We start from the raw sequence: 15,405 nt of genomic DNA on the forward strand, positions 1-15,405 counted from the left end.
CAAAATTTAAAAAATGTAAGATAAAAATATTCTTAAAGCCTTTACCGAATGTAAATTTTATTTAATTGTTTGTTAACAATTATGATAGATTTTAGGATAAATAATAATTTAATCTTTGAGTTTTAGCTAAATTTATAATTTAGACCTTGTAATTTTTGACATTTTAATAAAAATATAAATTAGTGCTTGTTATTAAAATTTTAATTAAGTTGTCATTAATTTTAGTAAAAATAATAAAATATTTTTAATTTAAAAATAATTTAGAACCTATTTAATTCACACATTAGAATTATAATTAATATTGAAATTAAAATTAGGTAGAATAAAAAATAGAATGATAAATTTTTATCTATGTTTAGTTCATTACGAAATCGAAATCATATTCTTTTTTAATGTATTTAATTTGCATATATAAATTTAGAATCGGAATCAAACTTATTTTGTATTTGAATGGAAATCAATTTAAAATTATTTTTTATATTTTTTATTTTTATTTTTTAATTTTAATTAATATATGAGAATATAAAAAAATATTTTTAATATTTTTTAATTTGAATTAATTATAATTATAATTTTTCAATTTTATTTCATTATAAATAAAAATAAAAATAATATATTTTATCTTTCTACTTTAAATAATTAAAGTTAATTACATTCAAAAATTTTAATTTAATTAATTATATAAAATTATAAAAATTATATTTTTACTTCCATTCTAAGTAGGTATAATTAATTTTAATATAACTTTTAATTTTAATTATTTATATGAAAACATAAAAATAAAAGTTTCATATTTTAATTATTATTATAATTATAATTATAATTGTTTTAGTTATTATGATTATTTTAATTCTTATAAATTTTAAAATTATAATTATAATTATAATATTTATTTGAAATAGTTATTTGAAATATAAAAATATTATAATTACTATAATTATTTTGATTATAATTGCAATTATTTTCATTATTATAATTATTATATCTTTATTTTTAATTAATTATTTGAACATAAAAATATTTTAATTATTTTAATGTTATTATAATTATTTTAATTTTAGTTATTTTAATTATTTTAATTCTTATAATTTTTAAAATTATAATATTTATTTTAAATAATTATTTGAAATATAAAAATATTATAATTACTATATTTATTTTGATTATAATTGCAATTTTTTTCATTATTATAATTATTATATCTTTATTTTTAATTAATTATTTGAAGCATAAAAATATTTTAATAATTTTAATTATTATAATTGTAGTTATAATTTTTATTTGAAATATAAAAATATTTTTTATATTTTCATTTTAATTAATAATATAAAAGTATAAAAATTCAAACATCCAATAAGTATATGAAAATAAAAAGAATGAATTTTTCCCATCCATTTCCATTCTTAGGTCAGTTTTTGGTAAACCAAAGGGGACCTTAGCATTTGATGTTTTATATTATCAATAATTTAGTTTCTAATGTTTTATTTTATTATTAATTTAGTCTTTATATTTTTAAAATGTGATCATATTAAATTTAAAAATTTAAATTTAAATTATAATTATTAAAATATAGATTAATTATGAATTTAGATGCAAATTGTTAATAAGATAAAATATTAGAGACTAAATTGTTTTTAAATTGAAAATAGAGTTAAAGGTATTTTAGTATTTTGCTAAATTTAATGGGAAATTAATAATAATTCTAACTATAGGAATTAATTTGTAAATTTATTAAAATGTCAGTGATTAAATTGCTTGGTTTTAAAAATACAAAGATTAAATTATAGATTTAATCAAATTTCAATGGCTAACTTTTCTACAAAATAAAACCTAAGAGATTAAATTATTTTCAAATTGAAAATAAAGTTAAGGGTATTTTAATATTTTTGCTAGAATTAATAATAATTTAACTAAAATCCTAACAACAAGAATCAACTTATAGGTTTATTAAACTGTTAAGATTAAATTACTTAATTTTAAAATTACAAAAATTAAGTTATAGATTTAACTAAATTTCAAGAACTAAAATATAGTTTACCTAGATTTTATTTCATTACTTTTAGCTTATCAAAAATTACATATATTTATGTTATTTGTTAACTATAGTTAAATGTTTTAATTTTAGATTATGAGGCCTAACCTAAAAAAAAAAAAAGTGTACAATTATAGTTAAATGGCAAAATTGAATTTAGAAAAATTAAAGGATAAATTATAATATAGTATCTAAGATTTGACAACTTAATTTTAATATTTTCAAAATCAAATAATTTAATTCTTCACTTTTATTATATATACAAATTGGTACGTTCCACTTAAATTATCATTAATTTTAATAAAAATAATTAAAATACTTTTTATTATATTTTAAATATAAAATAATTAAACATTTAAGGTTTTATTTATCAATAAAATAGTTTCTTAATTTAAACTTTACAAAATATGTTTTATATTTATTATATTGATCTCCAAATTCCAACTTAGATAAGTATATTCAATTTATATACTTATTTTTCATGTTTTTCCTTAGGTTTGGGTCTAACGTAATGGATGTTGTTGTTTCTTGTCCCAAAAGCATGTGCACTGAGATGTCACAAGGTCAGATTCCTAGTCATTTTGATGATATGGAGTCTAAACCTGCTCAACAGGGTAATAAATATTTGTCTAGCTAGACTATACATGACAATGGAACCGGCAACGGTTTGCTCCTTCAAGAACTTGCTAAGCAAGAGTACACTTTGATATCTTGCTTGTAGTTCTAGTATTATAAATCTAATGAATCAAAATATTTTATATTAGTTCATAGAAATGCAATATTAAAATTGCAGTCATGTTTACTCAGATCAAGTTTTCCCTCATTATGAGAACAACATACTTATCTAAATTGCACTTTGATGATCAACATTGTAATTATATAAAATATATTTATTATACATAATAAATATAAAATATATTTATTTTTTAAGCTTTATTTGTTTTAAAGAAAATATTTTCTTAAAAAATATTTTTTTGGCATTTTCTAATTTTTAAGGCAATGGTTCAACAAAAAATATTTTCATACTCAAACAAAAAATTAAGCTATTTTTTTTAAAAAAAATTAACTTTCTCTTTAATAATTTTATTAAAATATAAAAACATGCATACATGACATAAATACATATATATTTTTTCATATACGCAAGTTATTTTTCACGAAACGAAAAATTATTTTGTTAAATGCATTGCATTTGATTTCATAACCTCACCCTGCTCGTTGAGAGTATTTAGAGAACCCAAAGCACCTAAAAATAATCTTTTGATAGGCCTTATGAAAGAAGGCACTCACGAGCTCAACACTTTATCTAACCCAAATCCTTAAGCAATGAGTCTACGTGTACTTCTCACTTATATGTCTTTCGCTCATCTCATCTTTTTTCGATATGAGAATTTCACACTTGCATTTTCTCTGCATAAACTATTATGGCTCATTAGTTTAATCCTTTATCATGCAACTGGTTATGTCCTTTGAGTAAAAACATATGCGATAACCAATTCCTAAAAATTATATATCCAAATGAAAAGAAAGGGAGGATGGAACAAACATAAGAATGATGAATCTCAAGCTTTTGAGGGCAATCCAACAATTGCCCCTGACAGGAAAAACACTTTGCAACTGATAACATTTATTAAACAGGGACCATCAATTGAGAAAATTTCATGATGCATCAACCATTGGGGCTCAAAATGTCCAAGAGAAAATAAGGAAGAAAATTATAGAGCCAATGGTACATTGATGCCTGATTAACAAGAATTCAGCCTTCACTAATACAATATAGATTTGCCAACACAGAGTGACTATCCAATAAAATGCAGGTGTTTTTGCGTAAATCTGTTGGTACAATATATTAAAAGACTGACCATTTTAGAATTTAACTCGCTGGTTTCACTTTCTCCACAGATGTTTGTGGTAGCAAATTAGCATAATATCATTCCCCCATATCCTCCTTCAAGCAGTTCCCAATTCCCTATTCAAATAATCCACAAACATCCTTTTTACGCTCTCTGCATCTGCAGGTGGTGGTGGTCCACTTAAGCTCGTTTGACCTGTCAACTTAATGAAAGTTCTCCGTAGTCTCCGTAGCTCAGGCAAGCCAACTGATCTTGAAATATTGAGAGTTGGTAAATCCCGACCAAGCGAAACACCATTTACTGGACCTCCAATTGTCTGGGATTGTGCCTCTACAATGATATTGATCACCTCTTGTGTTGCCCTGTCCAACTCGTACAAAGAATTTGCCTCTGAAAAACGTGTATTTTGTGTAGCAATTGTTGGCTGTAAAATTTTCACGTCACGAGATTTGGAGTCGACTTTTTTTGTCAAGTATGAAATAGCATCTAAAATGGCAGCAGAAGATTTCTGAATTCCGTCTTTACTTGGCCAAAACTCAAACAAAGGAGAATCCCATCGGTTTCTTTTATCTGGTGTCTCAAACCTTCTTACCAAGTCCTCAAAAATCGCATTGTCATATGCAGCTTCTCCCTTTTCTCTGCGCTGCTCATTCCATTTTTGGCATTGAGTTTCTTCAACATCGCAAAAAAGTACACAGTATCTTATTCCTGCAGCACGAGCCAAACACCAAAGCTCATACCTGTAGCCCTTGATGCTGTTCAAAGAATCTAATATGATTATATTGTCTTTTGATACAGATCTATCAACTTCAGACCTGAGTACTCCTCTTAAATTTTTCTCTGCAGTCATATTGGCATAACTCTGATTACGATCAAGATGGAAGTAAGCATCATCAATGACCCTAACGTTTAATTTTGATTCAGATTCTCTTAGAGCTTCAGCTAAGCAAAGAGCAGCTGTAGACTTCCCACTGCATGGCTGGCCACAGATTACAACCAAAGCCATTTGGAGGAATTCTGATATGCTTTTCCACAAAATTTCTAACTGTTTAAAACATCAAAAAATTGCATCAAGCAGGATTCTCCACTCCATTATAACTAGGTTTGTAGATTGTCTTCTCTTATTTGCTTTTCAGTTGTACAAAAACATGACATGCACATGATGATTTGAATTGAAAAGACAGCTTCAAGGTGCCCATAACAGACTAAAGTATGTCACAAGTAAAAAACACAGATTCTTTCATCTCCAATATCAGTTGAATGTTTACCATAGAGAAGACAAAGAACGAAGTCATGTTACAACAAAGGAATCCCAAATGATCACGAAGCACGTGCTATGTTTGGAAGAAAACTTTTCAAATAACGAATTTAGACATGATTTTAGTTTAACTTGTTTGAATGAAAGCTCACTCAATGCTTATTAGATAGAATGTACATGATAAATTATTTAAGATGGTTGTCTTTTCATAATTAATTGAAATCCAGACTCAATGAAGTTTTTTACTCACATTCATGATAGATGTAATAAATTGAAGGGAAAAAAAATGTATTATCAAACTCAAACCTTCCAATTTCAAAATTTTCCATTCAAGCAATTCAAAATACAACAATATCAACAACTAATCCTTAATTCCAAACTAATTGGGGTGGACTATATGAATCATTTGTCGCCATTCAACAAGCAATTGAAAATAGCTTTTATAAATTATATTTCAGATTTAGAACATCTCACATCATAACTATTTCAAGCCAAATATTTCCCAGCTTGATTAAACAGCCAAGGAACCAACACCTCATCATCAGAACAAGAATTGCTCAATACCCAATAATTCTAATCAATAGATTAGAATGATAAAAATAGACACTTACCTTCGCTGTTGAGATGGGTAATCTTGCCTTCTGTAGAGCAAAGCAAGACTGAGAAACAAACTTAGTTTGATATCTCGCCGGCGAGTCACTTCCAAGTGCCCCCGTTGGTGGTGACACCGTTAGAAACAGAAGGTAACTGGAAGTCCTTCGCTCGTCAGTCGATGCGTCTTTGGTTGTCACCTCTGGGAAGGGTGTGTGCCGTTTCGATGAATCGGAGGCAAGAAAAACCAGCTTAGGGTAAGACGCTTTGGAGGTCGAGCGACAGTCTGCGGATCCAGTAGATGCTGGAGACGAAAGAGCGGTGAACAGAGAGCTTTTCGCAGCTTGGCGAAGATACTGAGCCCGTCGTCTGCTCAAAGGTAAAGGCTTTTCTCTCTTTGCTTCTCTTCCCTGCCTTGTTTTAAAACCGAGGATAATTTCCTCCCCAACCCTAACTTCTAGGTAAGCTTGGCCACGTCCGGGTTAGATCCGAAACCGGAGAGGAATCCACCCGATTAAATTTAAATCTGAGATTTAAAAATTTAAAATTGACTAACCCTTCATTTAAAGGGGCTCCTCAATTCTCACTCCACTTAAATTTTAAATTGAATTTAATTAAAATTAACGGTCTTATTTTCATTCACCACCCATCAACTTCAAAATTTATATGATAATTCTTTAATTTTAAATTTTATCCAAAAAAAATCAAAATTTTTATTTAATATTACCTAAAATCCTTCTGGCCAAATTTCATTGAATACTCAACCAAAAATTAATATGAATATGTAGAGGTGGATTAAATACAACAAAAAATAATTCAAGATTTGCTTTGTCCAAATATAAAGCAAAATTAAATGAGAAGAGAGAGTTATTATAATATTTCATTTATAATTAAAGAAATTATTCTCTTCTGGTGACAGAGGAAAAAATATTTTTATTGCATATAATTTATTTAGACATATTTGAATCAATTTCTGATAGGAGTATAAGATACTTTGGATTATATTAAATTTAAATTTAAATTTTTTTAATACAAATTAAAGTTGAGAGATAACGATAAACAACTTATAAGTTACCCATGATAGATAAAATTAATATGGAAATGACAATTTATCTAAAAAATAATATCAAATTTGACCTCAAGTTATTCTTATAAGATTAAAATATTATTTCAACTGTTATATTATATCAATTGAGATTTAACCATGTTGAAATAAGAGGGTTTTCTTGGCTTAGTCCATAAAAATTAGTTTATAAATATTTAGTATTATTTATAAGCTAATATAAATTTAGCATTTAAATTTTTAAGTAATTATATGTTTTGTTAAAGTGTTTATAATAGTTGATAAATAATTAATATGTTTGCCTATAAAAAAGTAGTTAACATGTTTGGTAAAAAAATAGCCACATTTATTATTAAAATTACTAAAAAATATTTCAAATAAAGTATGTGGTCAATTTTTAAAAGTTTAATAAAGGTAACATGATAAAATACTTGCTCATACTAGCATATAAATATAGGATTTATAAACATCAAAATTAAAAGTTGGTCCTCACCTTATGTATTTATTTTTTAACTTATAAGCTAACTTATAAATCCAAAAAAATATGTTATAAATAAATAGATAAATTTACTTTTGGAGCTTACAAGTTACTTGGACTATTTTATAAGTTAAGACAAACATTTTTTATAAGTTTAAAAAGAAAAAAAAAAAAGACGATTACAGATTTGATGTAATAACCTGAAAGATTTTTAGAAATAGATGATTTATAAATTAGACTATTATAATATTATTTTATTAAATAAATATATTTCATGAGATTATTTTTTAAAAATTTTAAATTTTAATTTTTGAACTTTTAATTAAAGTTTGTTTGATTGTGAAATTCTATAATTTTATATTTTAGATATTTCAAATTTGATGTAATTATTATTATTATTATTGTTGTTGTTGTTGTTATTTAATTTTAAATGTATTAAATTAGAATTGGACTTAGTTGAAAAAAAAATTTTTGGACTTGTCTGAGAAGATTTAGAAAGTTTATAGATCAATTTATAGTTTTACTTTTAAATTAAAAAAAAGACTTAAAAGTTTAAAAAATGGGACAGCAATCCCTCCCCAACTCTCTCTCTCTCTCTCTCTCTCTCTCTCTCTCCTTCTTGTTCTTTTTCTGGCCATAACTTCATTCTCCGATTACCATTTTCAACGTTATTGGTATCAAAACGCTCCTCTTTTCATGAGCATCGTGAAGGTACAAAGTTTGCATAGTATCGTCTCCCGATTTGTGTGAATTGAGCTTCAAAAGTTTTAGCCCATTTTGACTTTAAAAATAAATTTCTTACAAACCGAAATTTTTCTCAAAAATTCAAGTATACCAGCTCGTTGTACACTTCGAGAGCTTTGAAATGATACTAATTCGATAATTTTTTAACGCTGAAAAATTTTTGAGACCCATGAGCTTACTAGTAAGATGTCGGGTCTTTAAAGTTGTCTTTTAGGTTAAATAAAATTTTCTCCTAACTCCTTATATTGGAGGCTTCGTGTAGGAACTTTTATTTTGAAGAAATTCCACTGACGCCTAGGACTTCAGTTTTAGTCTGGACGCACAAGGTCCGGGACCCATCTAAAAAGTAGGTCAATATTATAGTTGTTCCTACCATTTTCAAACGCCCCAAATGGGTTTCAAGTATCAGAATTAACGTAGGTAACCCCGAATGCAAATTCACTCTTTTTGCCTTAAGTTGAGCTATAGTTCAATAATTAATAAAATGTTCGTGGGTGTATGAAGTGCAATAATTTTAATTGTAATATTAAGATAATATTATTAAGGACCTCCATGAATATTAATAAAATTTTTGAAAGTGAATTAGATATTTTTAGACAATAGTGAATTTTAAGCTCTTAAGCTAAAGTTGAGCAATAATATTAGTTAATTAGTTTTAGCAAGCCCGAATGGGCATTTATTGTGTTGCGGGCTTAAGATCTTTGGGTTGTTGAGATATAAATTATGTTTTCTTGCAGGAAAGTTAGGTCTTAGGTATAGGAAAAACTCTGCTGAATTTTTTACACGAACCTAAGAAGTCTTTTGTTTCTTTAATTAATCATTGTTGGTATATTCTTGATAGTTCTTTAGTATATTTGCTTAGGTGACTCAAATCGCTATTTTCTTCTTCTCAACAAAATCAAAAAGCATTGGATTGCACTGTAAGTTGGATATTGATTATATTTTGTAATTTCAATATTATTTATATATTTTTAGTATCCTCATACATTTTATAAATATATTTACATACTTAGTTAAATAAATTAGGAGCACTCTTATTATTGCATATTTATTTATTAATAATTACTTATGTTTGCCGCCTTGTGGATAATTTGGAGCTATGTGTGTATTATATATAGATATATATGGCATATGATAGATATGGATTAGACAGATAGTCACGGCTTGAACTAGTCTCATTAGAACCCGATCCTTAAGGATATGGAAAGTCAGGGTGAGGCACAGTTTTGAGTTGATCTCGTTGGCCCCCGCACTTAGATTTAAGTGAAAGTCCAGCTTTAGTTGAGCTCACTGGCAGTTCTTAAATTAAGAGAGCTAAATAGAGAATCAGCTCCCATGGTTATGTATGAAAATACTTTACTGGGTGCGTGTGTAGCTCTAAATTATCTTCTTGTATAAGTATTGGATGATTTATTTGTTGTATATGTTCGGTGTGCATTTCATGGTTAGGGATGCATTAGTTGTAGATAGCTATAGAAATTATATTTATAATCAATATCTAAAATTTCTGAGTTGAATGCTCACCTCTATTCAACTATTTTTCCCTAGGTGACTAGTGGATATTAGTTTGGAGTTAACCTACTTTTTTCTCACAGGAAACTTGAACTGATTAATGTATTAATTATTAATTTTATTATTCAAATCTATAACTCTGCAGTGACTGTAATGGTATTCTTATAATGTAAAACTAATGTATTTCACTTAAGGTACTTATGTGATTTTGGATTTAGGGTGAGCTGAGCTCCCCATTTTGATATTGGATGTTGATTTGATTTGTGAGGGTGAGCTGAGCTTTCCAATTGTGATTTTGTTTGTAATATAGGTTGAGTGAGTTTCTCCCATTGGATTCTCCATTTTATTGTCAGACTCTTGTTCGTTTATTTTCTTGATTTTGGACCTTTCTTTTTAGGCTTTGTTGTTAGGTTATAGATTGTTTAAGCATACTATGGGTTTTGAGGGTCTTATGCTGACCCAAGTCCTAATGCCAATCTGGCCTAGAAATTGGATCGTGACATTTGACAGCAATTAAGAGAAATATAGACAAAGGAAAAGAGGAGAGAGAGAGAGTAACAAAAGGAAGGGAGAGAGAATTGGGAGAGAAAATGAGGGTAGTTTGAGGATACAAAAAGAGGGTAGTTTGAGGATACAAAAATTTCTTTCTCCTTTGACTTGCGTATGACTCGCAAAAATTATTAAAAAAATTGGATGTAAAGATTAAAGAATTTGATTTTATGAAATAAAACGACGTTTTAATTGGACTTTGGTTTGACTCTAGTTATTCACTAAAAATCAAATTATATCAAAATTGAATCAAAACTGTACCGAATTAAAACTAAATTTAGAAACAAATTTTCACCTATATTTTTCTGTATTTTTTTGATATATTATACACTTTCAATATTACTATATATATGTATAATTATAGACTAAATATAACTTAATATTATATTTTATTTCTCTATATTTTCTTAATAGTTTTAATTATAAATATACTAAATGACCTCATAATTTATATATATATATATATATATATCCTATAGTTAATATTACATAATCAATAAATAGTTAAAAGGTGTATTATATCATACCCTTGTACTATTATATTATATAATATGTTTAATATTAAATTATATATGTATCTTATAGTTAAAAGTTCTATAATTTAGAAATATTTATCATATATTAATAACTTCAAAACTTAAATGTTAATTTAAGTATGATTTTATGGAAATAATTGTATAAAATTTTTTTAATAACGAGAATCGAATCAGAACCATACAAAACCATAATTAAAACAAAGTTAAATCAAATTAAAATCATAATAAAATTTCAATTTAATTTCGATTTTTAAGTAGACACCCAACAAAAACAGAATTACAAACCCAAATTTAAAGCATGGGAACAACAAATCTAGATTCTTGATAGAAGCTGATTTCAACAAGAAGCGGCTCAAATGTGAGACCAAATCCATTAGAAAAATCCAATATGTAAGAATTACCGTTTACTCCCTCTATTTTGATGTAACTAACTTTTTAATCATTATATTTTGAAAAATATATTGATTAGTCTCTATATTTTTACTCTATTTATTCTTTAGTCTCTTTAATTATTTTAAATATTAATTTAAATTTTATTTAGTATCTATAATTTAAAAAATATAATTATATAATTTCTCTATTTTCTAAATTGTTAGTTTTTATATCGGTAATTTTTCTATTTTGAATATATTAGCTAATAAAAAATTTAATTTAAATTAGATGGATAGATTAAATAATGAAGTGAACAAAAATATAAAGGCAAACTAATATAATTTTTTTTAAATAGGAGAATAAAATAATTAAATTTACTAAAATAGAAAGAATAAATAATAAATTTTCAATATTTTATAAAGAAAGTATAATCTAAGAATTTTGGTATAACAATAACAACAAATAAATCAAATAGAAGTATTTTGTGCAAGTTTGAGATAATTCATAATTTTTTATTTTAAAGTATTAAAAAAAGATTAAAAGTTCTTTTAAATATTTGACAATTACTCTTAGAATTAAATAATTTTTTTATCAATTTAATTGATTATTTTAAGTCTCTAATAATTGCTTTAAAATTAAATAAATCTTTATTAATTTAATTTATCTTTTTGAACTTTAATAATTACTAAGTCAAATAAATTATTATCGTTAAGAGTAATTATTATAGAGTTTAGATCTATCAATTAAATTAATAAAAATTTATTTAACTATAATAATAATTATTAAGAAGTTAAATATACTCATAAAAATTTATTTAATTTTAAAAATAATTATTAAAGGTTTAATAAATCAATTAAATTAATAACATTTATTTGACCCTTTGCGTGACTATCATAGGGTGAAAAAAGGTCTTTTTACCAAAAAAAACTCACTGGGTACGTGTAAGTTTTCCTCTCCCAGACCAGAAGTGTCTGGATATCTTCAATTAATCAATTGTCACTGAGAAGAGATAAATATAATAGAAAATAAATTCCATTTAAGAAAGAGCGGTGCCACACAATTTTCTCTCGCCTTTAGCCATACCACAGGACATGGCAGGAGCTCAACTCTGCTTTTCGCTCTCCTTCTCCATCCGCGGTACTCTCTCTCTCGCTCTCCTTCTCTTTGTCTTGTACAGTGTTTGTGATTCCATGGATTTCATTTCAAGCTTTGGCGAATTCATGTTGCAGATGTTTGTGCTATTAGCTCTGCAAGAAGAAACCATTCCATTTCTCTATTAACCACTTCGAGTTTTGCCAAAAGTGGGACCACTTTCGCCACTGGCTCTCCTCTCTGTAAGATACTTCTTCGTCATCTATTCTTTGAATCTTTTGTTACTGATTGCATGAGCCACTATCATTCTTCATTTGTGTATTGATTTTGAATGTTTGTCACTGCTTCTTAGATGAAATGCTCCATTTTAATTAATGGCTTGGTGCTAGAAGTTGATTTGATTGAATGATTGTTGCTTGCATTTACATCCCTTTTTAGTGTAATGCAAAGGGAAATACACATTTCACCTCCTTTTTCTATTTTACTGCAGTGGATATAAAAATGGGTTTAATTTTCAAGAGGGTAAAATCCTTTAAATTTTAGAAGCATACTTGTTGTCCATAGTTGAGCAACCACACTTTAGTGGCAACTAAAAGGTAGTTGGTTTTACTTGTGTTTGGATTTGCTAATTTCTCTAACTCAGTCTCTCTCTTTTTTCTTTTTTTTTTTTAAATCCTTCTTCTACAGATAAGTTCATAGCTGTTCTTCCTGGATCTTTGTTTCCATTTTGGGATCCAATCCAACTAGGTTAAGCCTAATTATTTTGATAATCATCACTTCTTTTGGGGTACAAGTCTTTTGTAAGTTACTCCAATTATGATAACTGGTGAGAAGAGAAGGGGTGGGGGGTTTTGTGTGTGGAGCTGAAAATTTACTTAAATGAACCCAGTTGTCCTCGTGTTTTTCACATCCAACCTTTGATAATTGAAAATAGAGCTTGGTAAGTAGTTCTTCAATAGTTTATCAAGGGTCTATTCAAAACGTAGCATCTGAATGCAAGTCATAACTGTAAGGTATCATCTGAATGTAAAATGTTTTTCATCTCACTTCCCTGGTTTATTTGATTGTCAAGAAGGTTTGCCAGAAGATGATATTTTTGAACTACTTGTAATTACGAGCAGTGATTTTCCAAATCTTTCCCTGTGTATTATTGCCAACTGAAGGAACATTAGATGTGCTTTGTTGATTTAACATATAAAAGCTAATATCAGTTTTCATTTCTAGTAATATCAAGAACTTCTCTTTGGAGGAAGCCTGTAAGCAGAGCAACTTCAGTTTCTATAAGATGCGAGCAAAGTACCCAGGGAGGCAACAGTGTTGATGTATGGTTAGGACGGCTTGCAATGGTTGGCTTTGCAGTGGCTATCAGTGTGGAAATAGCCACAGGCAAGGGCCTTCTGGAGGTATGGTTTTAGGAAACATCCTTGTTTTCATTATGATTTTCAACATCTTAGCTAGTTACTGACTTTAAATTGCAATTATGGATATTTTGTTCTGTTTAAAAATATGTCATTGATTTATGGGACAACTTAGATATACCGAGTACACAGAAACTTCAAAGCTTTTACCAGATTGAACTATGTGCAAAATATTGATGGTTTATCCACTGATGAGACTTGATATTCTACCTATTGGTTACCCACTTATAACTTTTCCCTACCAGTATAAAATATTAATGTAATTTGAAACTGATAAAGTAACTCCATTTGTGATTGTGAAAAATGATCTGATGAACTTTTCAGGAATATGAATTGCCCTTGATGTGCTGTTAGAATGCATAACTAAGAATCCTATTTAATTCCAATTTTGGACTGCCTCAGTTCTGCATTTGAGGCTTATTTTTTTTTGAACAAAAGTGACATCCGATGATTAGAAAGTATTTTTTTAGCTCTTTGTCCACGCATTTTTCCAGGCCTTCCCCCTCCTCCTCCACTTTTTCTCCCTCTCCCTCTCAAAAGAGATTAATCCTGTTAAAGTGGTTGCTTGTAAGATACTTTTAGTTGGAGATTGAATTAGATGGAGAAAAGAATCCATTATAATTGGCTTGAGCTCATTGGAGACTGAAATTTTTGTTGGGTTGGTTTGAGTACAATGTACCGCATATGGCGCATGGGGGTCATCATCTCCTCTCACTCTATTCTTTCTTTCTTTTTCTTCCTTTTTATTGCCTTTTTTTATTTTTTTTTTCTCACAGAAAAATTCCTCCTCACTCCCCCCTACATGCCTCACCTTTGAAGGGCATGTAGGTTGCATAGAGGGGGAGTAAAAGAGATTGATGATCCCATTCCTAGAGATATGCTTGATCTCGCCCTCCCTTTACACATGCACATCAGATACGTTATGCAATGACACACAATCTTCTCTATTAACGAGCAAATATCTTATCAAATCTATGTTCATTTTGGCTTTGCAGAATTTTGGGCTTACAACACCCTTGCCTACAGTAGCATTGGCAGTAACAGGATTGGTGGGTGTTTTGACAGCTATTTTTATATTCCAGTCAGCCTCTAAGAATTGAGCCCACACATAAGGTTGTGGTACAGTGTTTGTAAAGTTGTAATTCAAAAGATCTTTAAGGTTGCATTTTTGTTAATCACTAATTTTAATGTCTTTAAGCCAAGAATGGGGTAATACTTGAGAATGTAAAGTGATGGAAAATATAATCTATATGACACCTTTCCTTATGTGGTGCTGTTTTCACTGTAATGTGTAGTTTAGTGGATACTTCTATTACTCGTCATGATTCTGGGAATGTCTTTATATCTGTTTAAGCAGGGTTTCGAAAAGACATTTGATTAGCTTTGAGAATCAACTGCTGCTATTATTTTGATGATATCAGAATCTCATTAGATTTACTAAACAAAGATACCTTGGATAGGGGGCCTCTTGTGAGTGCAATAATCTTATGATGGGCATGAAAAGACAGCTTTCTTGCCAGTGCATTACCTGATGATCACTTTAAGGACAAGAGATCTCCTTTGCCATGCTCTTTTTAATTGTGCTTTTCACGTCCATGAAATTCTTTCTTAATTCCAGGTTTCTATAATCATAGAACATATATTTCTCTGTTGCAGATAGTTTGCTTTCTCTTTCTGTGTTTTCTTCCATGATTAGTGCTTTGTTTCTGGAGTTTTAACTAAATTGTGGTTTCTGGGTTATCTCCCTCTGGGTCTTAAGTCTCTGATCTCTGTCTCTTTTCATCAGCTCCATTGATACATATTCTTAGGCCAAGTGTAAACCTTGTGTTGAATTTCATCAAATTCATCGGCGAAGAATTTGTTGGAAATTCAATGTGAATATTGAAAATAGTTAATATAATGATCAT

General features: G+C 28.0%; 2 protein-coding genes across 2 annotated transcripts; one reads left to right on the top strand and one right to left on the bottom strand.

Moving 5' to 3' along the window:
- Positions 1-3,642: 3,642 nt before the first annotated feature.
- Positions 3,643-6,173, bottom strand: LOC110667625 (protein KTI12 homolog). Its single transcript, XM_021828523.2, has 2 exons — positions 5,755-6,173; positions 3,643-4,930 (listed from the first exon to the last, which is right to left on the bottom strand). Exon 2 carries the CDS (start codon positions 4,889-4,891, stop codon positions 3,983-3,985), a length of 909 nt encoding a protein of 302 aa, XP_021684215.2. The 5' UTR covers positions 4,892-4,930; positions 5,755-6,173; the 3' UTR covers positions 3,643-3,982.
- A 5,790-nt stretch (positions 6,174-11,963) lies between these two features.
- Positions 11,964-14,764, top strand: LOC110658274 (stress enhanced protein 1, chloroplastic). Its single transcript, XM_021815818.2, has 4 exons — positions 11,964-12,125; positions 12,218-12,322; positions 13,305-13,483; positions 14,494-14,764. The coding sequence occupies exons 1-4, from the start codon at positions 12,080-12,082 to the stop codon at positions 14,596-14,598; spliced, it is 435 nt and encodes a 144-aa protein (XP_021671510.2). The 5' UTR covers positions 11,964-12,079; the 3' UTR covers positions 14,599-14,764.
- The last annotated feature ends 641 nt before the right edge of the window (positions 14,765-15,405 follow it).

The sequence above is a fragment of the Hevea brasiliensis genome, chromosome 8, assembly GCF_030052815.1.
Source record: "Hevea brasiliensis isolate MT/VB/25A 57/8 chromosome 8, ASM3005281v1, whole genome shotgun sequence".
NCBI lineage: Eukaryota > Viridiplantae > Streptophyta > Magnoliopsida > Malpighiales > Euphorbiaceae > Hevea > Hevea brasiliensis.